The 27,339-nt window shown below is 40.0% G+C and overlaps 1 protein-coding gene across 3 annotated transcripts in view; it reads left to right on the forward strand.

Annotated features, from left to right (window-relative positions):
- Positions 1-20,892, forward strand: part of LOC148020855 (uncharacterized) — a 45,170-nt gene extending 24,278 nt beyond the window's left edge. Inside the window, exons 4-7 of one of the 3 annotated variants that reach the window (XR_015694640.1) lie at positions 13,474-13,584; positions 14,157-14,505; positions 19,764-19,822; positions 20,273-20,892. Coding sequence is in view for 1 of the 3 variants with exons in the window: in XM_087698646.1 (XP_087554772.1) it covers positions 13,474-13,584; positions 19,764-19,781 (129 nt within the window). In the remaining 2 variants the exon portion in view is untranslated. Of the gene's footprint in view, positions 1-13,473; positions 13,585-14,156; positions 14,506-17,401; positions 17,481-19,763; positions 19,823-20,272 lie in introns of all 3 variants that reach the window. The other 2 variants (XR_015694639.1, XM_087698646.1) reach the window with 2 other exon arrangements.
- The last annotated feature ends 6,447 nt before the right edge of the window (positions 20,893-27,339 follow it).

The following is a 27,339-nucleotide window of genomic DNA, read 5'->3' on the forward strand; positions in this document are numbered from 1 at the left end:
CATAAGGAAACCCAATCTTCCTAGGCTTAAAGAATCTTGAAGATGGCTCCACAAGTGATGATGATGCAATGAGTCATTGGGCGCATAAAGGCCAACCGGCCATAAGACTTGCCTTTCAAACACAATCTCAATCACTTGGAAGTGTTCGTGAACATCATGCTTAACAAGCACTGGCTAGAATTTCTCATGTACAACCATGAGGACACCGAAAGTGTTTAGCCTTGCAACTAGCATAAGAAAGATAGAATCCATGACAAAGCCAAAACCTGACTAGCATCATCATTGATTTTGTGCTTAATAGTATTCAAAGCATCCCAATGACTCTTATGCAAAATACCCCACATCATGTTGCTTACTGCGGGAGCAAATCCCAAGGACATTCCAAGTAGCAATCCGCATTTGTAAAATCAAGAAATTCATGGGCGAGATTGCTCGTGCCTTGCTTACACCTTTTGAGCTAAAGTCTTCAAAATGCCTTCATCCGAAAAAATTGGCAAAACTACAAAAGCATTTTTCCCTATACGAGGAGGTTGGATTGCTTCCATTTGTCATTGGCAAATGTGGATATTGACGATCCCACGGGGTGATCACCTTGCCTCTACGATCAAAAGCAAGGCGTGGAGGAGGATCCCCAAGATGCTCTTGAGCTTGCTCAATGTGCGATCTCTGTTGCACGGTGTGCTTTGAACTAGAGGGGTCCATGACAGTTGAACGTGGTAGCTCAGAAGAGTTATTCTCTCTATGCACATATGTACAAATGGCATCTTGAGTGTTTGGTCGGTTGTTGAATTTCTACGTTGTACATCAACCCATCTTGAATCATGCGGGTTTGAAGGAATCACATGTTACTTTTGTTGAACTAGATCCTTCTGATACGCATCCAATCTCACTCATTGTTAGAATAATGAATAAATTTAGTGAGTGGGCCATAATTAGGCATGGTTTTTGTATTGCCTTTTAACAAGGCTAAGATGGCATCCAGGTCGATAGTTGGGTGTGGTCTTCCAAGTGTCCATCTCAATTCTCACTGCTTTTGAGTAACTACCAAAGAACATCAGGCCATTGCTCCAATCCTCGATTGCACAAGCATTTCTCATCCAAGGTTGCTCTAGCAAGATATTGTAGTCTACTCCCTTCATCACAATGAAGTTTATAGAGAATTGGACTCTTGTGATTTTAATTGGGTAATCCTTTAATACTCCAAATGGTCTTACCTTTGTTTCGTTGGCCAGTGTGACATTGAAATGTATTGACTCTATAGGTGGATTGCCCCACACCTACAACATTTCATGGCTAAGGACACTAACCCCTGTCCCTATATCCACAATCCCTTTTTTGGTCATTTCATCCAAGGCAACAATAGGGAGTATGGCATGCATCTTCCTCCCCTCCCAAAATGCATTTACTTGCAGAGTTTCCATTCCATGATTTAGAGAAAGGTTGGGAATGTGTGTGTCTATGTCATGTCCTCATGTGACTCCTTTTCTTAAATTGCATTGATTCTTCCCACTTAGAGCCTTCCAAAGAGTAGGATTCAGCTTTAGTAATTGTCCTTATGGTAGAGTCACTAGAGTTGAGGCTATGGTGGCTAACAAGCTTGCACATGGCCTTTCTACTCATTTCATTCTACATTCTATTCCCAGTGCTCATGACCAAGTTGGTCTTGAGTAGCATGGCTCTTTTGTGAGGTGGCATAAGTTGTATTTCATGGCCTCTTAAACTTCCAATTTCGAGGGAAACATGTGGGCCTACACTTGAGAGATCTTGGAACTCGTCTTCTAAGATCGATTCAACATCTCGAAGGTGTGCTTATGTCTCCTTTACCCAATTTTTAACCTTATCTAAAAGCTCCAACTTTGGATCAAGATACTCATCCATCTTGGTGCTTCCCTTCTACTTCATTCTCGGGGTAGATGTTTCAACCTCTACATCAGATGCATGCCTGCCTTATTTCAATGTTGTGGCACTATTAGTTTTGAGTGTGAATTTTGCTTCAACCCTTTTTTTCTTCTTTTTCCTATTTTTCTTGCCTAAAGATGAGGCATCTAGATTGCTAGGCCTTGGCATTGAAACATCAACTTGCTTTCCTTATGCTCTAGTCATCACATTAAGTGAAATAGGTGTGGTCTCATCATCACATGTCTCAAAACTAAAAAGTCCTAGAGGTACGTATAGCATGATTGCTGAACTAGTGGAAGGCTTGCGCCCTGAGCAATTAGTGTGTAGGTAATACTAACCTACAAAGGTGCCCTAGTTAAGCTTAAACCATAATGGATGCATGTCAATGCAATCAAGGTGCAACCAATTGGGCCTTTTCCTCAAGGTGTCCCACAACATGCATAAACGATTCATGTTGCCTGTCCTTATATTGCGAGGCACCAAGACAGTACCAACTACCGCCATTGCATCGCTTTTAACATGGGCTAATAAATCATAGGGCAGGTTTCTACTTTAATCCACATTGGACATTCTTGTTTGAGCAAATTTTGAAAATCCGCCATAGGTCTCCATGGTACCATATGCACCAATTTTCTATCAAAAAAGAGGGGCAGCTTGCCCAAAACATTCTCTCTGTTTGTGGCTGATGTGAGCATGACCTCATAGAAACCCTTGGGGCCCGAAAACTTTGTCAACACAATCATACCTAAGAACGGAAACCAACCACTTTCAGATCCAAGGGATCACTGGGATCCTACCCATGAAGAAAAGTATGTGGCCACGTTTATAAAATGCAACGAAAGATCGGAGCACTTTTTGCATATCAACATGTGCATCCACAATGTCTTGCTCATCACAATTTGGAAGATTATTGTGATTGTGTTGAACATATTCTCCAAGTCAAGAGTTAGCAAGCTCTAGAAGATGTTCCCAATCCAGTTCTAGGGAATCGTTGGAAGCATTGGTAGCTTGCATAGGAACATGGCGGGGATTCCAAAGGTGCCAAACTATCAACAATTGTAATGGGATTATCCTCATTATGCGTATTGCGTTTCACTATTGGTTGTGCATGAGAGTTTGGAGCCACTTCCTCTGCCATCTCCTATGTGGATAGTACCATCTCATCCTCGCCCTCTGCATCAAGCCCCAAAGCATCAACTACTTGGTCTATAAATACTGTACTGAGCTCAGACATGATATTTCTGTGATAATTTGCTCCTATTTGGATTGTAAATATGGACAACAACCTTTTTTTTTGTAATGGGTAATTATATTAGTTAAGAAAAAAAGTACAAGAAGACTACAAAAAGTAAGGTGGCTCTAGGCCATCATATATGCACTAGATACAAGGGATTCAGCAAACAGAGGACGAACGTGCAAGAGGCACCTTGTGACTAGAGACATGATCAAGAGCAATGACAGGATCTTTGTTGGACCTTTGCTGTTAGTGTCTCCAATACGCCATCATCAAAGAAGTCTCCTAAGGCCACAAAAGGGTTGGGTCGCTGATGATCAATCGGCAAAGAGGAAGATAGATCTTCATGGTGGGAGGTAGAGCTTGGATACTTGTGGTCCCATGGAGTAATGACTTGACCAATAGCATGAAAGGCTAGTTGATGGCAATGGATCCTTGGCAAGATTAGAACATTGGGCAAAGGGAGCATTTGAGGATTTATCTTGGGGATGGGAATAAGTGCGGAGGGCTTCCTGTGAAGCAGGCGCCTCAGCGGGAACTATGGACAGGGCTGTCTCCTTTGCTTTTCCTTTGTTGGGGCAGGCTTCTGTCCATCCCTATGGTTGCATGTCTGAAGAAGTAGTTGGCTGCTGCCTTTGGACTGACCGGGTTTAGCAGTTTGTTCCATGTCTGAAGAAGTAGTTGGCTGCTTGCCTTTGGACTGACTGGGTTTAGCAGTTTGTTGTTGGCAGAAGATGAAGGCTTGTTCTGGTCTTTGTTTGGGTCCATATCCATGGGCTGATCCACTTCAGGGCTCTTTCGATCAGGGCATTTGGCCTTGAAATGACCCAATCAGCCACACGAGAAACAATGACCGGCAAAAGTACCCTTCTTGAGCGTGAACAAAAGAGGTCGCATGCCATTACAGTTGAGGCACAACCAATTGTGCCTCTTTCTCTCAATGTTCCACCACAGCATACATAGTCAATTGCCATTGGCTGCCTTGAGACTTGGAGGTACCAAAACATGGGCTACGGCAGCCATTGCATCCTTTAGAAGAGCCCAGTAAATTGCTCAGCAACTCTCCACTTCCACCCATGCCTGTTTAAGCAGGCATTGGAAATCAGCCATTGGATGCCAAGAGACAATGTGCACTAACTGATTATCAAACCAAAGTGGTTGCTTATTGAGAAGAAGATCCCGTGCTAAAGGGGAAAGAAGCACAACCTCATAGAATCCACGCTGACCAGTGAAGATCTCTTCCGCAAAGTCGATCTAAAGGATAGATGCCAGCCATTGATGGATCCTAGCAAACACGGGAATCTGATTGGTGAAGAAGAGAATAGCACCACACTCATGGAAAGCCGAAAAAGAGCAAAGAACCTCTTAAATATGTACATGCGTATCCAGCATCTCTTCCTCCACACGGGCTGGAATAGCTCGATGGTTGTGCCCAGCATATTCCTTCAGAAGAGAAATTGCAAACTCAAGCAACTGATCCCAATTAGGTTCTTGCAAATCCTATGAAGGAGAGACCACTTGCGCATACGAGTGAAGCGGAGAATCACCTGCATCAAGGCCGTCATGTGCAGAAGTAAATCCATCATGGATATGCTTGCTGCGTTTAATCAATGGCTGGACAGCTGGGGGGAATGAAGGCAGGTACATGGTACCATATCTGCGTCTACAGTGTCTTCTTCCACCTCCATAGCTGGACTCAGAGCAGCAACAAGCTGTTTCATACTCTGCATATTCTCCATATTTGGCCCGCCATCAAGCATCGGAAGTAGTCAAGCAGGCAAACAGGCCTGCAGGGTGGGAACACGGCAGGTAGCAGGGCAGTTGCAGGTGACAGGGCAGGATGCAGGGCAGTTGCTGCAGGGCAGAACGTCTGCAACAGGGCAGGAAGATTGCAGTCCTGCAGGGAGGGACTGTGTGCAGACACCGCGCCTCTGTGTGTGTGTGTGTGTGTGTCTCACAGAGGCCACTCCGCACAGTGCAGGTGCGGGCAACTGGCTGGCAGTGTCCTGACGGGGCAGTGTACAGCATGTCAGGCCCCAGGCAGGGCAGAGGGGCACCAGATTCAGTGACGGGCAGAGCAGGGCACACCTAAGGCAAGGCGACAAGCCTAGGGCATTGCTGCCATGACGAACTTGATCCCTCTCTCCCTTGGACAGCAGCCCCTCTCTTTTTTTTTTCGTGAAGATAATTGAATTAAGTAGTAAATATTTACATCAGACCATCGGGTCAGCATTCTCTCTGTATCTCTTACTTTCTGTGACATCAGACCATCAGGTCATCCGAGAAACTCTCTCTCTCTCTCTCTCTTTCTCTCACTCTCTCTCTGTTTACATTTTGTTACATCAGACCATCAGGTCCTCAAAGAAAGCGACGAAAGACTATTAGGACCATGACACAAAGAGAAAATCACATTGCTGGTGTAGAGCGAAGTATGGCCAGCCAGTGGGTAGCAATGTCAGGAAGAACAAGGTCAGCTCATATCATAGAAGAAATCTGCCATAGCACTAAACCTCGAACACGGGCCACATGACCATGGATGCCTGAGACCGAATAAAAAAGAAAGGCATTCCGAGTTCGTCAAAAATGCCACAAGGCAGTCCATCTAAGGAACTTGAATAGGCAGGAATAATTAGAATGCAAAGAAGGCTCGGAGGGCAGCTTTCCCATAATCCATGACCGGGCTGTTATCTGGAGCTGAGTCGCCGAGAGCCAGATGCGAGAAATAAAACACTAGATCTGTTGCGCTACTGGACAAGAGGCAAAAAGATGAATCAATGTTTCATTACATGTAGTGCAAAATACACAACGACCAACAGAGATCTTTCGGGCATGCAGCACCTCTCCAGTTGGAAGACCACCAATCAACAATCTCCACAAGAAGACTTTTCCTTGATAGGGAACCTTAGACTTCCAAAGCTGAAGGAATCTTTCATGCCACTTCTTTTTTCCGTCCTTAATATGCCATAATTTATTCACCTTTGTAGTGACCCATCTCTTGGTCTCCACCATCTGATGGTATATCTGGTTAGGAAACATATTCTCAAAATCATCTGAAATCACAAACTTCCAGTCATGCCATGGATACAATGGCTGTAGCAGTGGTAAAGGAGAGAACCTCTGAAGTGTGACCAGTATGGATGACCAGATATCACAATATCCACGGGGTACTTGAAAGTGTTGACGAATATGCCGAAAAGAGTAAAAAATAATACCATCAAAACCTGTCTGCAACTCCAAACGAGCCATCCGATTAAACTTAAGTCTATGCATATCTTTGTACGGCCAATCCAACAACCTGGGGGAGGCTAACACCTCTCCTTGCAGTGAATTCGCCTCCTTGCGAATCTTAGGAGGGCGCCAAACTAAAGAACGTAAGATCTCCTGCCAGGATGCAATCAAATGAGAAAGGAGAAAATACTGGGTGATCTTAATTGGTCTTGAGGAGTTAAGCACATGCCACCAAGTGGCACAAATAACCGTATTACCATGAGAGATACTAGTCTTTTCAATTAAAAATTTTGCACACATAATGCTTACAAAAGGGCCAACCTCAAGGCTTTCATATGCAAATTAACATCCAACAAATGTAACGTGTCCACTTGTTCACTTGTGGGACATGTCTTAGCAGCCCATTGGGAGGGGAGTCTAGAAAGCGCCACCCGGCACTCGCAAGGAATGTCACAGGGTTTGCGGTTTAGGTCTTCTCGAGTCTGCCCCGAAGTGGAAGTATCTGGCCGCTCCCACTTAGGACCGACCTGAAGTTAGGGTTTCTTTCCTATGAGCCAAGTCTCTAGGAAGTAGCTAGCGTCGAGCTCTAGATAAACCCACAAGCGGTCTAGGAGTGAGATGCTATTTCTGTGGTTAGCCTTTTCACCACTCGATCATCGGCCTGTGAATCGAGTAGTGCTCTCTCGGGATAATCCGCGATGTGATCTTGGAAATGATCCATACGTGCAAAATATCATTTCTTAATTAGTCCAATTAAAATTCAAGCACAATCAAAGCAATCAACCCTAATATCATATTCTAGAAAAACATTCCTTTATTCCCATGGCAACTTGTCATTACAGACCCCTGCCATGCATTTGCCATCAACACAAGCCTTGGAATATTTATCCAAATCACAATGCAATAATCCCTTGATTGAAAGAAAAACATTTAGGGTGTTGTTCAGTCAACCAACAAAACTAATTATATTTTTCTCAAACAATACAATAATAGATGCGACAATAATTCCATCGCATATTCACTCTTCCCCTTGGGACCAAAGAGTAGAATTTACTTAATATTTCCTCCTTTAGCCTAAGGCATATGCTAAAGGTTCCAATACTATACATGACGTACGTCCTATCATTCCAATGCAAATTCATCAATCTAGCAAGAGCATTTATGCCTCTTTTCTAAGTGACAATTATCTTTTAGCATTTTTCTACTATGCAACATTTTTTTTCTTGGCTTTATCTTCCTTTCTCCCAAGGCAAGGAGTCGCATGTCATCGATGTAAAGTTTACATAATCTCTTCCATGTATGTACCGTGTATGTGCATTTGCGAACTTTAAACAATATTATCCTCGGTAAAGATTAATCAAAGACTCATTGATGCTCAATACTTTAGTGTCCCATATGTTGCTTATGTTACGCATGGATTCATCACATAGCAACTAGGTGCAATTTAACTTCCTTTGATACAAGCACTTCACAAACTTCATCTTTGAATATTTGAGATGCGATTTATCCTTTTCAATGACCTATTCTAGCACCACAAGGTACGGAGCCTAATGTATCTCTTGTGAGCATTAAAACAAGCATCTATTAATTTGAAAATACATTACTTACGACCGGTACTGCAATTGGATTGACAATGATGCCTTTGTTCGAAGCTCTGTTGCTGGTTGTAGGATTGTCATTTGCACGCGACATTCTTCGCTTGGAGGCCATCGTCCGCAAAGAGACTCAAGAGATTAAGAAGGTGGAATAGATTCGAGATGGGAGAGCATAAGAGAAGATGGTGAAATCAAGGATCGAGATAGAGGGAAGTTGTGCAGTCTCTCGGGGTAACTCTTCTCTCTCTCTCTCTCTCAAGCTCTCTCTCACAATCTCTTGGAGGGGTATACTCTCTCTCTCCCTCTCTCTTGCAGCCTTTCGGTGTCTCCTTATGCTCCCTTGTGCCTTTCCATGCCTCATATTTATAATGAATTAGAGAGGAGGGGATAAGTCTAAGAACAAGAGTGGAGGGGCTCTTAGAAGACTCAGTGATCTGATACTCAGATCATAAATTTAATGGTTGAATTGGCTCCAAAAGGGGGGTAAAACTCCAAGACACTTGCTTAGAAAGCTCTTAGTTCACTCCTTTTTTTCTCTGTTCGAAGTGCTGTCTATTACCTGTAGACTGCGATCACGGCGCGCACGATTTTGCTAGTCACTTTTCTTTATTTCTCTTTTTATAAAATCTCCAAAACTAACTAAAATATCACTTGTCTTTTCTTTTAAATGACTTTTAGTTCTATCTTTTTAGGATAATATCTAAAATATAATAGTTTTTTCCGTCTTCTCCCCCCCCCCCCCCCCCCCCCAAGAATCTAACATTTTTGGATCATTCAAACTATACACATTAATACTAGTGATTAATATGGCTCATAAGTTCCATTTACATTGTACTTTTCGTGAAGGATGGCTATGGTCTTTATCAATCCGAGAAAAATGTCAGATTTATGACTCTCGATTTTTTTAAAAATATATTTTTAATTGAATGAAAATTATTAGCTATTGATGCTAGTCAGTTTTTACCTTAGTTAGCCTTTAGTTAGTAATCTTACTAACTTATTAATTGACTAACTAACTTTCGAACTAACCAACTAACTTTTATTACGTGGAAATATTACAGCAAAGCTGCTCCCCCCATTCGTTTAAGCGTAGTCACATGCTACCACAAAATCCAGACCTATCCCAAACGGTTCCCCTTCTTTTTCCACAACATGAACCTAGTAGGCTGAACAAGTTCTAAAAGGGACTTCTTAGTCCAAGGAAGCAGAGGCAAAAAGAATGATATCATACTGATCATAATACTTTGAACAACTATCAGTCTGACATGTAAAGGCCAACCTTGAGATTTCCAATACATGAACCTGTCCGAGAGCCCATCCAATCCAATAAGGCTCGGGGTGGTACCTCCACTCCAATAGGGTATCCCAAGTGTTTAGTGATATTTCCCTTTGAAATCACAATTCCATGTTAGCCCAAGGCTTGCAGATTAGTGTCCGTACAGGATAGAAGTGTAGATTTTTGAGTATTAATATAAAGACCAGATGCCAAAGCAAAAAGATTCCACGCTACTATTACCCGATTAACATTAGTGCGATCAACCTTAAGGAACATGAAAGAATCGTCTGCTAAAGATTGACCCACAAGTTGAGTGCCATTGGGAAGAGACAAGTCAACTATCTCACCTTGATCAGCTAGCTTATCCAGCAAGGAGAGTATCGGGTGAGTGACCAAGGCAAACAACAGAGGGCTGAGAGGGCAGCCTTGCCTAAGGGACTGAGATAAGGCAATTTCTTCCGTGATCCCTCCATTAAGAGCAATATGAGCTACAACTCCTTGACCAATAGTGTCAACAAGAGAAACCATGCGAGGGTCAAATTCCATTGTAGACAATAATTGCCGCAAAAAAGGCCAGCTAAGATGATCAAATGTCTTCTCAATATCGAGCTGAAGCATTACTACTTGCTGTCTTAAAGCTTTAGCATAGTCGATTCCCAGTTGAACATTCAGGATGTTATGCATGATATTCCGACCTTTGATGAAACCATATTGACGTGGATGAAGCAAGTGCGGAAAAACTTTCTGCAATTTGTTCGCAATGATTTTGGAGAAGATGTTATATAACGAACCCATAATGGAAATAGGCCTCCATTTTATCAAAGAGGTAGGGGAGGGAACCTTGGGCAACAACTGAATGACAACAATCTTCCAATCGAGTTCATTCTCTTCAAGAACATGAATATACAAAATACAAATTGTTGGATAGAGCAGAAGCTTTATACGATAATAATTGCCAATCCCATCAATTCTTTGCTCGCCTTCACCAGAAATATGCTAGGGAAAATATTGTGCACTTGATGGATGAACAAGGTATTATGGTGACGGATCCGGCCTCCATCATTCGTATGTGTGTTGACTTTTATCAATCCTTGTTGGGTCCGCAAGAGAATTCTTCTAATGTTGTCCTCTTTGCTCGTCGCTATATTTGCGAGTTGGTAAGCAACCAGGTCAAACTAGAATGGGTGGACTTAATGGAGGTGGATATTTCAGAAGAACATGCTATTGCATCTACCCTGAAAGAAAAGCCCTGGCTAGGATGGGCTTCCTTATGAGCCCACTCCTTGTCTTTGAGTCAATCAAGGGATTCTAATGATGAATTGATCACATGCATTGAATGGTTGAAAGGAAGTATCCAAGTTTTGCCACGGATTGGATGATCCCCTAAACACACAGCTTGACGCAATGTGTCCATCCAACCTCCAAGACGCATTGATAAGAGCAAGACCGATTGTACAGGAACTCCACTCCAAACCAAGAAACAATAAGCCTAGGAATAATAAGTTTCAAAATAGAAATATAACTAGAGGCTATGCAAAAAGAGCCCAAGATCAATTCCAATTTGCTAATAGCAAGAAGGCTAAGACGTCGACGGTGGGGAACTTTACTACTGGTAATAAGGATACTTTCAAGTGCTGTTATTGTAACAAATGTGGCCATATCCAAAGGAAATGCCCAAAACTTGGACAGAATGAACGCCAAAGCAAGTTTCGTAAACGACCAGAGTGGACAACCCCGGCTAAAGGAAGAGTTACCGGCATAACCCTCAAGGAAATAGAAGATGATGAAGGTTCCAATTTGGAAACCGACATGGAGATAGCAAGAATTCACGCCTCTCTCAACAAGAAGGGATCAAATTGACAGTTCTCAATGATTCAAACACCATCAACCTATGACGGTAAACCCTTTAAAATTTTGATTGATTGTGGAAACACACATTCATTCATATCACCAAAATTGGGCATTTTGCAATTCAGCTCGTAAAGAGGAAGCTTGTTGAATACCATACTGACAGGATGATTGTCGGGCATTGTCCCTAAAAAGAGCCCATGCATCCCTCTCTCTAGATAGGACCTTCAAGCTAAAGGAAGCGATCAATTGCTGAACATATTCTAAAAACTGATTTTGCTACAGAAAAGATTGATTAAAACAAAGTGGCAACCGAGTAAGAAGAGCCTTAAATACATGAACAGGTCTATGGGTCATTTCCAAGACCAAAGGGTAGTGATTTGATAAGACATGCCGTTGTTCTACCCACATGTCAATAACTACAGGAAGAAAGGAATTGCTATGAAAAATATGTATCCTATCCAGTTTGGCCTAGGTGTTAGGATGTTGCAAAGATCGATAGGTATAACCAGATTGTGATGGATACATCCAGGACCACATGTCCTACTTCAAAGATCTCGTTGCAAGGGTATCCCAAGCCTGTGGCTCAGAACCATCCATAACTGAGTGTAGAGAAGTAGCTTGATCCCCAAATAGACATGCATTAAAGTCGCCCATGACAAAACCTTGGCGAGCCATGGAAAGGCAGCGCAGGTCATCCCAAAGTTGGCGACGCTCCCTTACCGTGGAAGGAGCATACACACCCACCAACCACAAAACCTCTCCCTCATAAAGGCCCCCTCTCTCTCTCTCTCTCTCTCTCTCTCTCTCTCTCATGGAGTTCCACCTGTCATAGCCTGTTGGTCTTATCTTGAGCTCCATAAACAGCAACAGAACCATCTTTGTTGTGTCTCATCGTGACTAGTCCATGAGTCTGTCTCGTATCCATAGTCCCTCTCAGGGCTTCCTGAAAAAGTCTCACACTGCTGTTGCAGGAATTATCTAGTATGCTTTCTGCATCCCTTACTAGAATGCACAAGCCATTCTTATGACAGGCTGTCTTTCTGGTGATCCTTTAAAGATGCCTTGACAATTATCAATGGAGGTGCCCACCTGATCAGCAAGTATGGATTTTGCTAGCACAGAGTGTGTCGTTAATTACTTCAGGAGCAGGGGCTTAGCTTATTGAAGCAGGACCCACACTAAAGTGTAACGACATACATACACACAACTCCCATAGGTCTCTTTTTCTTGAATTGAAACTTGAAAGGGCTTTGATACCCCATGCTGCAGCTGATCAAGCACTGATTGAGGATAGATAATTGAATAGTGATGCACTTTCTTAGCTACAGGAACTAGTGGACTCTTTTTTCTAGCATTCTTCCACATCCATTTTTAATATATCTGTCCCTCTCTCTTGTAATTACTTTGGCCATATTATGTGCATGTTCTAGCTACCTTTCAAGTAGCCAACTTAGGGTTTGCTACTATTTCATTTTTCTTCATATTGCATGTAAATGCCTTTTTTGTCCTTTGGGAAAATATATTCTCTACTAGTAGTTAAGAAGGGTCCATAAAGCTGAAAATATAAGGGTCTAGACGGCACCCAGAACTCCTCAATACATACAAAATAACATGGTAAATAGGTGCTCTCAGCTCTCTGCTTAGGTAGCATCCTCATACAATAGTTTTTGTTTTCCTGTTGGGAGGGTTTGGAGGTGCGGGAGGGGGAGGGGATGGCATAGTGTTGCCTTGTTCAACCACTCAATCTCTCCTCTCTGCAAGATGGCTTTCAAGTGCAAGGAGACCTCTTGCCTATCCCCCCCACCTCTCTGAATCTTAGAGGTGCACGAGATTCAACCAAATGTTTACACTCTACCAAGGACTTTCTGCTGCTATATTGCATCTAGCCTTTTAGATTTGCTATGCTACTAAGCTGCGGATAAACTCCCATCTTTGGTTCATTTTCCAGTATTTGTGAATGAAGTCTTGAGAAACCTTCATGGCAATATGTTTGGATGATCCTCATATCTTCAGCCTAGCCTAAAATTGCATGATCCAAGCCAATATATTCAAGGCTCTCTACCAAACCTCCTATGCCAGGGGCGAGTCCCAAATGCAATATCTCTTGCATGTATGAATTGGATTCACATTTGTAGCAAGACAGCAGATACCCTCTCATTAGCTGAGTGCATCTGGAGGCTTGTCTACTGTAAGATTAAGATCACCTTCCAGAGTCTGAATTCTCCCATAATCCTCCAAAATCTGGAAAGTAAGCCTGGAGAAACATCGAATACAATATCCATTAACTAGTGTGATAAAAATTTTCTTAGAAAAGAAGAGCTTTAACCTCGTAATATCTTTGGCACTTCGTGCTATTTTTTGTTGATCCACTTTGTGCTATATCCTTGCAGCTAGACAAGAATCCAAAGATTCGATGTGGTGATTGGGGGGCAGAGAAATTGTCTAAGGATCAGCTTCAATATGCTGCTACAGATGCATTTACATCGTTCCACCTTTTTCAGGTCAAGCTCTAACTAATTAGGTTGTTTGCAGAAAGATACATTGACTGCTAATGTAGGTGATACTACTTTATAGGCACATCATTTGATTGTAGTTTGTTGCACCTTTCTATGTTTGACATGCTCTTTTTCTTAAAAATTGTTTGGAGACCGTTTGGGTTGAACACTACCTATGTGGGATCCTTTGGATACCATAATCTCCTTTGGATACCATGATTATTCTGATAATTTCCACCTCGATCATGTTATATTGCTGCTAGAGATGCATTTGCTTAATTTCACCTTATTCAGGCTATAAGTTGTATCCGCTTGAATTGTCAGCTAAATATATGCTGATCACCAATGTGAGTGATAACACATTATAGGCACATCCTATCATGGTAATTTCTTGCACTTTTGTATCTTTTACAGCTTTTTTGCTTGTGTAGCTGTTTGGAGAGAATTGGGATTGAGCACTCACCTATATAGGCTTCTTCAGACATCATGATTATTGTGAATTTTTAAATCTGAATGATAGTTTTGGTCACATGGTTATTTTTATAGTGGCATTTGCTGATTGGTGTATTTTGCTGCAGTCTATTCCCATGTGGATGGCTACAGTTGGGCTCTAATTAGCTGTCAGTAAGAATTTTCTTATTGACAACATATAAGCTTGATCTATCATTGAGTGGCAATATAAGACCATGTGGAGGGCTATGGTTGGTGGGCTTTAATTAGCTGCCAGTAAGAATTTTCTTTATTGACAAGATAGAAGCTTGATCTAACATTGAGTGGCAAAATCGCTTCTCCATTGTATAAGAAGAAAAAAGGGAAATACCTCAGAGAAAGGAGGAGAGTCATCTGTGTCTGCTTCAGCAATCAACACTCCTCCTTGGGACAATTCCAGACCTTGCAGTTCGTTCTTGTACTGCACCCATGCAAAGGGTGAGTATCTATAGCTTGAAACGAGGCACTTGAGGGAAGCCTTGTGCATCAATTTTTATTAAAACTCAAGTGGAGGATAGTTAAATACATAAATAGTCCCAGCAGTGCTGTCCTCATATAGTCGATAAATCATGTGACATGATTTAAGCCCAAAGCCAAGTTTTGCATGAACTTCACTGTTAACACATTGTGGGATTAGCAGCCTGCAAAACATTACCTCTGGCTGCAATGATGCTTTGGTGGGAGGTGCTCATTGAGTCAAAGCTTGTCATTTGCACTCTAAATATGCAGTGCTCTGCCTTGTGTGGTGCATACTTTTGCAATTAACAGTCTTATTTAAAACCAACATTCTTTTATTATTCAGTAGCAGTTTTCTCTGCACAAGTAAGGACTAAATAAATTGTTATAATGGTTTCTTCCACTTTTTGCATAGGATGTTTCATCTGTTCATTATGATCATAAATTTTCACCATGAACCAGTGACTATAACACTTCAGCACTTGCATGTGAGTAGGAAAGCAAAACCAAGTGAGATTAACATACACTGCAGCTGCCACTGCTACCATAACTCCTGCAATCACCTCCTGATTACTCTATGCCAGTAGCTATTTTTAAGTGCATTTGTGGAATCTCATATTGCAAATCCCTAGGTCTAGTTGCCCTCATTAGACGTTCCCTTTCATGAAACAAAGTAAAGAATGGGCAATTAAGTGATAGAGATTGGCATCCAATTGGCTCCTTGGAAATCCACATGGAATGAAGAATGAATAAATCATCTGTTAGCAATTGCTAGATGCCTGCTTCACGCCATAGAAGGTCTTCCATACATAATAGACCTGGATCACCAAACCTAGAATCACAAATTGCTCAAGCTGATCCATGTACACCTTGTATCATTCAAGAAATCACTCTTGAATCCCATCCATCTGATAGTCTGTGGCCAAATGTGATGAGGCATGAGAGCTAAAACAAGCTTGCTGTGTATATGAGTTGGCCATTAATTGAAGTTACTACCTCTCAAAGGCACCATTATATTGGAATTTTCTTTGAAGATCCAGTGCACACCAATTACCAGTCCATGACAGCTCTGTCCAGCAAGCATAGTCACATGCAACTCTGTCTTAAGGAACTTGGGAATATGTTCCATATGTGTCACTGCTTCCATTCCTGTTGCACAAATACACAGTGTTATGAAGCTATCTTAGGGTGTATATGGGTGACCGTTGTAGAAGCTTCTTGCTGGAATGGGAAGATTCAAAATGAGGTGGTGAGGTCAGCAATGGGAGGATGACTAAGCTCAGTCAAGATATGGTGCTTGTCTAGAAAAGGAAGAGACAGTGTCTCTTCCAAAGGTGCAGGTACCAATATAGGGTGTGGATGGATTGACCCAGCTAAATGAGGCCACTCATTGAAAATAACATCTCTACTGATAGCATTAAAGAAAATAGCACAATTCGGAAGTTGATAGACCTGAAGTAGTGTTGTAGCTGATGAACATATGTCATATGCAATAGCCATCCTTGCAGCATAGCTCGTGTCAACCCTCATATGCAAAATATTGAAATATTAAGTTGTGTGTTATCTCTTTGGATACATCTCTAGAGCATGGAAATGTCATTTGCATAACAAGGTAACTTCTTATGAATGGAAGCAATTGTTCGGAAGATCTTATAGGTGGGACAAAGCTTGGTCAACAAACAAATTAGGATTGTTTGCAGCCTTGCCTCATCAAGTTTTCCTTGAAGGTTTGTCAAGAATATTAAGTGTAGCTTGTATATCTCGGTATTTGCCTAAATGACATGCATAGTGTTTCCATACCAATTCCACAAGCATTTGCCATTCTCATCTCCCTCTCTTGGATCTTGAATTGACTTGTGATTTGTCATTCTCATCTCCCATCCCCTCTTTCTTGCACCCTATCAAAGCATTTGCCATTCTCATCGCCCATCCCCTCTCTCTCGCTCTTTCAACTTTATCCCAACCCTCGGGCCTCTCCCTCTCTTTCAACTTTCAAGTTTCAAGAGTCAAGACTCAAGCATCTCACTCTCCCCCCCCCTCTCTCTCTCTCTCTCTCTCTCTCTCTCTCTCTCTCTCTCTCCCCTAGGCTTCTTCATCCGTTATCGGCACCATGACTCCTGAGAAGCATGAGGCCTTCAATTTGCACACGATCCATATGGAGAGGGATACAAAGAAGTCAAACTCCGACCATTGGATATGCAAGTATTGCGGGAAGTGTTATACAAGTGGTGCAACTCGGCTTCTCCACCATCTTTCCAAGATGGGGGGGACAAGTTGCTCCATGCATGGAGATCCCTCAAAACATTGGGGAGGAGATTCTTGCCAAGATGAAAGGGGGATCCACAAGAGGAAGTGGCTTATCAGCACCAACTTCTATGCCTACTAACGAGGAAGCATCGAATGTGGGCGTATCTTCAACCGATGCAGGAGAGGCCTCTACCACTGGTGGTGGGGACTCCACAGAGTGGAGGCTCATGCGGCGTCAAAGAGACAATCCTCTCTCTCTTAAGCTCCCGATGATGTGCATGGATTGGTTGCCGTTCTTAGAGAAAGGCAACAACTTGTGAACATCGAAATTGCACACACGGTGATTGAGTGCAATCTTGCATTCAATGTCCTAAAGCAAGAGCAATGGAAGATGGTAAAAGCCATTGCCAATGTGCGTCCATTTGAAGGATGGACCAATGTCACATACAACGACATGAGGACGAAAAAGATTGATGAAGAGAAGGAGAGGATTGATAGAGCCTTGGATCCTATTTGGGCTGCATGGATAAAATATGGTTGCTTTATTCTCACTGACGGATGGAGTGAGCATGAGGAACGGGTCATCATCAACATACTTGCCTCATGTCCACTTGGCACTTACTTTTTGTAGGCTGTAGATACTGGCAAGGAGGGGGGGGAGAACGACAGGTGCATTCATCTACCGCCACATTCAACAAGCTATCATTGAGGTATACATTGCCTTTTAAAATTGTTTCACTTTCTTTCATGATGATAATTGATTTATGTATAACTATCTATCTCCCTATTTTAATTTCTCTCTAATATCTATCTCAATTCTCTCTTCTCCCCCAAGCCCCAACCCCAATCTCTCTTCATTCTTGAATCTTGAAAGTTGAAACTTAAAAGGCTCAACTCTCTCTAATCTCCAAGTATTGCTAGTATACTTGTAATTTGTAAATTGTGGTTGTAGATGGGCCCCTCGAATGTGGTGCAAGTTGTTATTGACAATGCATCGAATTGTTGACCCATGGGCAGTTTGCTTGAGGCGGAGTTTTCCACAATTGTATGGACTCCATTGAAAAAATCATTTTAAGTTTTTTTCGTACTAATATCATACCGTACCTTATAAAATCACAAGGTAACATTTAGTACCGTATTTTATCATACCGTATCATATTGTACCTTTCGTACTTGACAACTGTGTTAGTGCCAACATATTGAGTTTTGACGATAGATCATGAAGCATTGTTTAGCAATGTGCAAAGACTTATTTCAATTCATGCTAATTGGAATGCCCTATACAGTGTGCTGTAGATTCAAATAGGTTTATATATCTATTATGTGGAATTAGGGGACAACTTTGCCTTTTTTTTCCCAAGAAATATGTTTCTTTTCCAAGACCATATAGTATAAAAGGTATAAAGCGACTCATTTAGGGCATCTAGACAAATTGAATCAACTAAGTCTCTTCACCTTCCTCACAGCTTCCTTTCTTTCTCTCTCTTCCTATCTTTCTCCAGTCTTTCTCTCTTTTCTGTATTCTTCTAGGACTATCTTCCCTTCTCTCTTCTCAATCCTCCTTTACAATTGGTATTAGAGCTGTAGGTTTGGTCCTTTCTTCATTCTTTTTCTTCATTTCTAGTTTTCTTTTCAAAGCAGAAAACCCTATTTACTCAGGCTAGCATTTTTTGTCCATGTTTCACATCTCCATTTTTGGTGCTTGTGCCTATTCCATGTAGTCATAGGGAATGGCAGTCCATGGCTATCCCCTATCCCTGTTCCCGAGGGCCTTGTTCCATTGGATGTGTTCCCAAAAAATGTTGTTATACCAATAGTAGGGCGAAGCAAGAAAGCTAACCAAGGGCATGGAAAATTAGGGAGTTATCATGGAGCGTGTACTTTTAGAACATCTTGGTGACAAAATGTGATTGATAATCAATTAATGGTGGAAATTGTGGCAGATACCCGCATGTTCCATTTGTGTGTGAGTTGATAGTGAGCTGCAAGGTCATGCTTGTTGTAGGTAATGTGTGGGTGTAGGATGATCAACTCACGGGGTTGAGTCTCTTGATCAACTTTTTTTCTGAAACTACTGTTCATTTATTCGTCAATGTACAAAGAGATAATTCTCAAAGTAGAAGTGCCTAGGTAGGGTAATGACTCAAAACTATAGAGCATAGTTCGTTTTAGATTTTTGCTCGTTTTCGGGTATCCAAAGACTGATGGTGTGTCTGGGGCACGGTTATGGGAAATGGGGAATGGAAATGAGAACAGAAACTGAAATGGCAAAAATTTGGAGTTTCAGGGAGTTTCCAGTAACTACGGCATAAGAAAGGTAGAAATGGAAATGGAAACCAAATCAAAAGCGTAAGTGTTGAAATGGCAAAAAGGTGGAGTTTTGTGGAAGTTTTGGGGAATTTGTAGTAACTATGGGCTGGGGGCTATCTAATAAGGCAGAGTGTTGTTGTCTATTGAAGATAGCTGGCTGCAAGCCTTTCCCTTAGTTCTCTCAGCTCCTAATACCGTGTTGACTTGATAATGCTGTCATGGTTGTATGGCTGAGCTCTTTTTGGCCTACTGTGAAGCTCATAGCCTGCTGGATTAAACCTTGTTTGCCTGTTTTCTGAGGTTTTGCAGGGGTACGGTCAGTGGACAGACTGCTTTTGGTTGAGTGGCATAGTCACAATCTAATGATTCCTTGATGTCTATTGATTTAGGCGCTTGACATTGATGGCACCATCATTCATTAGCGGCTGTACACTAGTTGGTTGCAACAAGTCTGGTGTTGACATAGACTCCTTTGGCTGCCCTCTCTATCCTAGCTGTGTTTATAATGGTGTTTATGGATCTTTTGGAGGTTATGGATGTACAATTATGATATTTCTACTCTGCCTTGACAGTGAGTGTAGATTGAATGTTTATTTTTGTAAAAAATGTGTTGTATTCCAAGGAATAGAAAATTAACTAGCTTTTAGTTTTTTTTCATAATTCTTGTCTGAAATGTTTTGTAGATACTCTCGACTTATTGAGACTTCAGTAAGAGAGAAGGTGGAATCCTCCTGCAATGAAGGTATCTGAATCACATTTCTCACTTGGTTCCTATTGATTAAGTGAATTATGAGACAAGGATTGATCCACTAAGCTTAATGACTGTATATAAGTTGCACGGCATAACCCTTAGGTAGTTTATGGCCTTCCAAATCTGCAGAGTTCGGATGCTTTCCTAGGAGATTTCAGTCATGTTACAGTATACTCTTGCAGCATGTCATCTAGGCTGTTTTCTTCTCCCAAGATGTAACATCAACCACAGTTTGCTAGGTCCATTGCAGGCTTAATATCTGTGGGGCTTAATACCCTCGTCTCCAGCTTTTGGGGGGCAAGAACCATAAGAGTCTGCAGGCACATAAAACAATAGGACAAGCTTGCACAAATGGAAGCTAGTCTAAAAGCATTTAATGTGCTGAATAATGCATATGCTCACTTTTCTTTGGCATTACTTTTTTTTTTGTTTTTTCAACAGAGGCCATTCTCGCTTGGGAACTGCTAGACTCGTCTCTAAGCAAAGGACATGAAGTACTTACGACAACTCGGGTTTGTTGTTAATTTATTTAAAATATTTCATGCTGCATCCTTGCTCATCCAGCCCTTTTTCTGGCTATGAAAGAGGCAAAGACATGAAATGAAATTCAGTCAGTCAGCCTGCCCAACAACTGTGTGGCCTCTGAGCAACACGAGAAAGTCATCATGTTGGAGTAGCTGATTTTTGTAGCTCATGAAGGTTGCTTGAAGCTTCATGGAATTGTTTTCCATTTTCTCAATACCTTTGAGTTCAAAGTCTAGAAAATTGGACTAATTTTCTTCCCAAATCTACATTGGTTGAATAGAATAGCCCCAAGGTCTCCAAACAGCTTCCTTCCCTAAATGGTTGCAAGCACGACCTAAATTTTGCTTTCATCATTCTCTTGTTCACAATTCGTGTTGGAAAAGGAGTAAAAATCTTTTGTTAGTTGCCTATTAAGGATATGCTATTGTAATAGTCCTTGGTTAGAGCAATTGAATTACTGCAACTAGGACATCAACCTTTTTTTAATAAAAATCGGGTACTATCTGTTAAGAATTTTACAAATCAGTTATTATCTCTCCCTCTCTTTTCTTCATTTCCTTTTCCAAATTCTTTCACACCCTACTGGTGTTCCTTCAAGGCAATGCTCAAGTGCACTCTTTTGCACCTTTATTCATTTAAACAGACATAATATTTGCACCTTTGCTTTCATTATATCCTTGCTAACAAGTTTGCATGTTTATGCATTGGAACATTGACGTTCGGTTTCCGAGAAGAGCTCTTAGCACGACTTCAATTCCCATAAGCGAGGGCTGACAGCTGTAATAGCATATGCCCTAATGGCTAACAGTAATAAGTTGCCAGGTCAACAATGTGGGTGGTTATAGAAATAGGCCATTGGTATACCTGGCATGAGCCATAGTGTTGAGGATAGATGAGTATCTATCCCAAAAAAGTGGGACGTGTAGTCTTAAGTCCTTAACACATGCCTTTTATGGTAGAATCTAGCCGATGAACAAGGTGACTTTTATTTGATTACTAATAGCACTTGATAAATGATGATTTACATTGAATAAAATGGGTTCTTTAAAGATGTGGGTTAGGAGAATGTGGTATTCGTATCTATGGTCATTTTTGGATGATAATTCTTTCATTGCATGCCAACAAATATGCTTTGCTTGGACTTAATTGCAAAGTGGGTTGCTATTGTGGGCCCATAATGGCACACAAGAAGAATGTGTTGTTTGCTCTCAAATCCACTTGATTAATCGTGTGAAAAGTTGGAGGTATATTGTATTGTTTTGAAAGCTTGAGCTTGTATTTGATAGATCCAATCTTCTCTTTCATTGCCATTGCCCTACCAAAACTTAAGGATAATATAGTGCTCTTACCATTTGCTTAAATACTTGTTTGTTTTGTGTTGTTTAAATACTTGTTAGTTTTGTGCACATGCTTCTTAGCACTTGCTTTATTGAAAGTAAGTATGTGACATTTTATCTTGAAAACTATCTAGTACAATGAACCCTCTCAAGTTGTCCTCTTACAAAAAGCATCATGCTTCCTTGTTGTAAAAGCACTTTGGTTACTATCTAGGTTAAAGATAATATTGTTAGTCAGTTTGTTTCTTAGTTGTATTATGCTCAACATGTCATTGGAAGTTAACCATCAATCACCATTAATCATTGCATACTTTGTTCTTGCAAAAGTTCTTAATCATGTTATCTCTATCACTAATGATTCTAACAAGAAGTCAATACAAGTGATCTAGCTACTCAAGCTAAGTATACACAAGCTATACGTATATATATAGTACTATCAAGGTTCAAAAATTTTCAAAGATGTGACATACGGCAAAGATACAATATACCACACAAGTTGATAAGATTTCTTTGAGTTAGTTTTATCTATGCATGTCTAAGAAATGGTGTCTTGACTCTCTAGAATCAACTAGCTTGATTGCTAAGCATTGCAAAGCTTGGTGCATCAAAGTTATGATGGACTATTAACCAAAGTCAATGAGGCTAAAACTATAAGGAAAGTAGATGTAAGGTGATAACCACTTAGAAGTTGAGGATTTCACATTATTATTGTATGTTAAAGTATTAGCACAAGTTTTAACATTGAGAATAAGAGTGATAAGGAGATATGGTTTTACTATCCCATGGTGAAATTGACTCTCATGATATAATTGAGCTAACTAAACTAGGCACAACTCGAGGACGGTCAAGAGTTAGCCACAATCTCAAAAACTACAACACCATCTACTTTTGCAGCCTTGATGCAATGACAGAAATCAAGTTGTTAATAAAGGAAAGCAAGTGTGGTTCTAGGAATATTCAACTCTATAAAAAAGCACATGTAAGATATCCACAAGTTCTTGTAAATAAATCTTGACTGGAGTATTATTTCAATATTGCATGTCCTAGGTGAATGTTACAAGAATTCTAAGTGTTCTAAATCTTTGAAACTTTTTGTATTGAAACTATTGGATCTTCAAACTCAAATTTTACTTTTTCCATGAATAAGATGAAAGCCAAGGATGAGCACCATATTTGATTCTCATGCAATGTTAGTTATGAGGGTATGATCCTTGCTTCTTTTATTTCGTGATTAGGCATCTTTATTTGCTTTATTTTCTTTAGTTGAGAGAGAAGTGATAAAGCTTTCTCCTAGATTGTGGTAGTGCTTCCCATGGCAAGTATCCTTTTGGGATAGTGTTTATTTGCAAACATGTTCAAATACAAAGTCAAGAATCATTAGTATGTGTCACACTATTTGATGTGATGAGGTATTCTATGAACTAAAGATGTGGATAAAGCCTTCTTTGCCATGTTCTATTGAAACAAAAGCATGTTAGAGAACCCATACATGTAAATTGGCCATGATGTGCATGTAAACAAAAGCATGTTAGAGAATCTACCATTAGGAAATGCGTTGATAAAATTTTGCAAATACTATTGTCATCCCCATGGGACATGTAAATCCACCATTAAGAAAAATGATGAAAGTTTTTGCAAACGTCATGTTATCCACGTGTGTGGTTGGAACCTTATATGTGTGCCAGTTATGATTAGGAATCATGTTAATATAATTATGCATATATTATGCCATCAGGATTCCACAAACATTTGCTAGGAACGTTACATATGTGTCATCTAGTGAACAATGTTTGTGAGCAATATGTCAATCTTTGAGAAAATGACATGTCTTCCAAACATGTTTGATGCCATTCACTCCACCTAAGTTCATTGGCTCACACAAAACTTCGAAGGCTCCAAAGTAATGAAATCATGTGTGGTGTCAATCAAACCATCGCGCATATTCAACATTATGAAGTTTCCCCCTACATTGTAGGAGACAACATTAAGAAGTTCGACCCCACATTGTAGGAGACTCTACATGCAAACCATCAAGCTTTTCACTGAAGGCATTTAAGGAAATAGGTGGACATGGGCTAAGAATGAAGATCATATTGAATAGGAACATGCCTAGAGGAAAGATCAAGGTGTGGAGAATCCATATAAGGCATTGAATAATAGATAGAATATACTTAGGAGTTAAAATGTGTCGATTAAAATGCACATAAGAAGAGAGAGCTCTAGTCAATGACTTAGTAATGTATCCTTGAGCAACAAGCAATGTGACCTTAGAAAGTTGTCATATATACCCTAACAAAATTGCACCCTAGTATAAATATTTAAGAACAACTAAGAACAAAACCATTTGAATGTGTCAATTAAAGGTGTAACCAAATCAAGGTGGAGAATCCATATACGGCATTGAAGAATAGATAGAAGATGCTTAGGAGTTTAAATGTGTCAATTAAAAATGCACATAAGGAGAGAGAGAGAGAGAGAGAGAGAGAGAGAGAGAGAGAGAGAGAGAGAGAGAGAGAGAGAGAGAGAGAGAGAGAGAGAGAGACCTCTAGTAGTAATGTATCCTTGAGCAACAAGCAATGTGACCTTAGAAAGTTGTCATTGATACCTTAGTATAAATCTTTAAGAACGACTAAGAACAAAACCATTCACTTTTCAAAATGTGTAACTTTGAGTTTGCAAAAAGTTGAGCCTTACACAAAGACCATTTATTCAAAGTACATTGTCATCCTTGAACCCTACCTCCCCCATAATCCCCTCCCCCCTACGCCCACTCCAAATTTTTCCCCCCAATGTACAACTAACAATACATGAAGATAATATTACCATGAACTTTAGATATATAACTTCAATTGAGCTTACACTTGTGTATACATGGTTTTCAATGTGATACAATGTCTTACATTTACACATTGATTTTAGTGTCAGAGATTCTTCTCACCCCCTTATCCTTTCTCAAGGTCAAGAAAAAAGTCTCAAATGTAACCATTAGTTGGTTGCCTTCACCATTACATCATAATAGGCATGCATATCAAGCATCTCATACAAGGCGCTTGCAGAAGGATAGCTACGAATTGGGCACACCCAAATTTGACTTCGTGTAAGACTAGACATGCAAGATGCAAGTAGTGGGCACAAGAAAATGAATAAGACTATAACCATGTGTTGAGAACCTTCACCATACAACAACAATTTATCGACTTGAAATTGAAAGGAACCCAAATTAAACGAGGAAGAAAATAAAGACAACAAGTAAGAGAAATTAAGAAAGCATGCATGACACAAGATTGGTTAAATCTCCCCCCATGCATGTATCTATAAATTGTATTAAGCTTTTGTACTAAAATTAAAAAGCATATTATTTTTTAACATTTTCTTTTCTTACATGAACTCCATGCTTTTCCTCCAATATTTCTAACTCCTATCAAATATGCCTAAACTATTTACAAAATAATAATAATTAAGCCAAAGCAAAGCTTTGAGGAGCTTTAGCATATTGACTAAAAGAAGAGGGGCTTCAGCCACTCGACTGAAGGGAAGAGGGAAAGGCAAAGTGCAACGATTTGAATGGCGTTCGACCCTTTATGCGATTGGAAAATTCCAAACGTTGGGTCCCTAAAAAGAAAAGTTACCACTTACTTAGCCAGCCATCGTTCCTTCAATCCCTATCACCCATTACTCTTTGTAATTGCGGGCGCTAGCCCCACTTACTTGGCTGCATCGTATGAATATGGATTGAATAATCCATTAGGCGTAAACTCCAAAGTAGATAAGATTACTTCTTATCCCCCTTTCCACATCGCGCTTCATCGCCTAAAGTGCCGGATGAAGTGTTGGTTACAAAACAATTGTGTCCCAAATAAATGAATTGTATGTAAACGCCTACAATCTCTTTGCAATAAAAGGCACACAAAAGTACAATAATTCCAAGCTATGAAGCACTCAATCATAATTGTGTCCCAAATAAATGAATTGTATGTAAACACCTACAATTTCTTTGCAATAAAAGGCTCACAAAAATACAATAGTTCCAAGCTATGAAGCACTCAATCATAATTAATTCCCACACATCAAAATGCACTTTCAAAAAAATTTATTCTGTCTAACTCCATCTAATAATCTTCTCACCGCAACATAAAGCACATTAGTAGCCTTCCATCTACTAGGCATAATGCACCCAATGTTACACATAGGCGCTCGTGCAACAAGTCACGAATCATAGGCACAATCTACAATAAAATTCATCTTTTTTTCACAGTAGTGAATTCTAGTATTACCATACATACCATTCCCTCGGGTTAAGAAGCAACTCCCCTTAGTTGATAAAAGAAAGAAAACTACAAGGGTGGCCAATCACATGCTAGTCTTGCCTCATATTGTGAATCTACATCCTATGAAAATCAGCTTTCACATATTTTCATGAAATAGTGCCTCATGCAACAAATTTGTGCATGTGGGGCCTTAATATGACTATAAGTGGTAGGCATTTATTAAATGGTTATAAGTCGGAGTTAGCAATGACTTTTGAATCCACTAAGATTCTTCCATAGAACCTATTTTGCTAGATACTTATGGTACTAATTTTTGGTTCTAGTTGCAGTCTAGTCATGGTCAAGAATAACTTCAAGCATTAAAATTTATGTATCTTCCTCTAACAATGGGGAGAATCATCCACAACTTGAGTCAGTTTTGGGGTTCCCTTGAAAGGTTTTAACAAACCAATATAGAATGAATTTTACATTTGTGAATGAGGAATGTCCTATCAAAATGCATTATCATTTATCTTGTCTACAATAGAAAATGGATGGTAATCTCTTGGAGATAGCCTTATCTTTGGATGCTTTTCAATGTTTAGCCTCCTCTTTTCAATAGCAACCATATCACATCATCTAAAACGCCATGTAGAACTGCGTGACTTTGACAACTATGTCCTAAACTTAGGTTAATATAGATAAATAGACTTGTTCAAAGAGAGAGTCTAGCATAAGGAAATTTAACATGACTAGGTTAATAGCTTTGAAGGCATAAATCCTTGACAACATGAAGTATTAAATCATTTAAAACACTATGTAGAATTACAAGACTTTGACAACTAAATAAACAACCTTGCTCAAAGAGATAGTCTAGCATAAGGAATTTTAACATGACTAGGTTAATAGCTTTGGAAGGCACAAATCATCAATAACATGAAGTAAACAATATCTTCGAGTTTACTCTATTTTCATAGATGCTAAAATAAAGATAAAGATAAAATTTAACTTACAGTTTCTTAATCTATTTTCATAGAATGAAGATTTATAGAGTTATCACCTAGGGATTCTAGCAACCTATCTTGATTTGATTATGTTTTTCTTTTTAATTTTAATACTTTTGAGAAGGTAATTAATGAAGTATCCATGTACCCTGAAGTGTTAATATAAAGAAAAACTCTTCTAAATAAAAATTTTCAATGTTCTTATGCTTTTTGCTTGTACCCTAATATTTGCTTTAAATTCCAAATCTAATTTTCTACTTTTTATCCTTGATAATGAAATTTGAATTTATAGTTTCCAAAATTGATAATCTTAGAATTAGCACTTTTTTTTAAATAAAAATCTCAATTTCTTTCTTAAAAAGTTTGGCTCTATCTAAGAAGGCCTTGTAGATACA

The sequence above is a fragment of the Lygodium microphyllum genome, chromosome 18 (genome assembly GCF_053477565.2).
Source record: "Lygodium microphyllum isolate KBCC chromosome 18, Lygodium_microphyllum_v1.1.10, whole genome shotgun sequence".
In the NCBI taxonomy this organism is placed as follows: domain Eukaryota; kingdom Viridiplantae; phylum Streptophyta; class Polypodiopsida; order Schizaeales; family Lygodiaceae; genus Lygodium; species Lygodium microphyllum.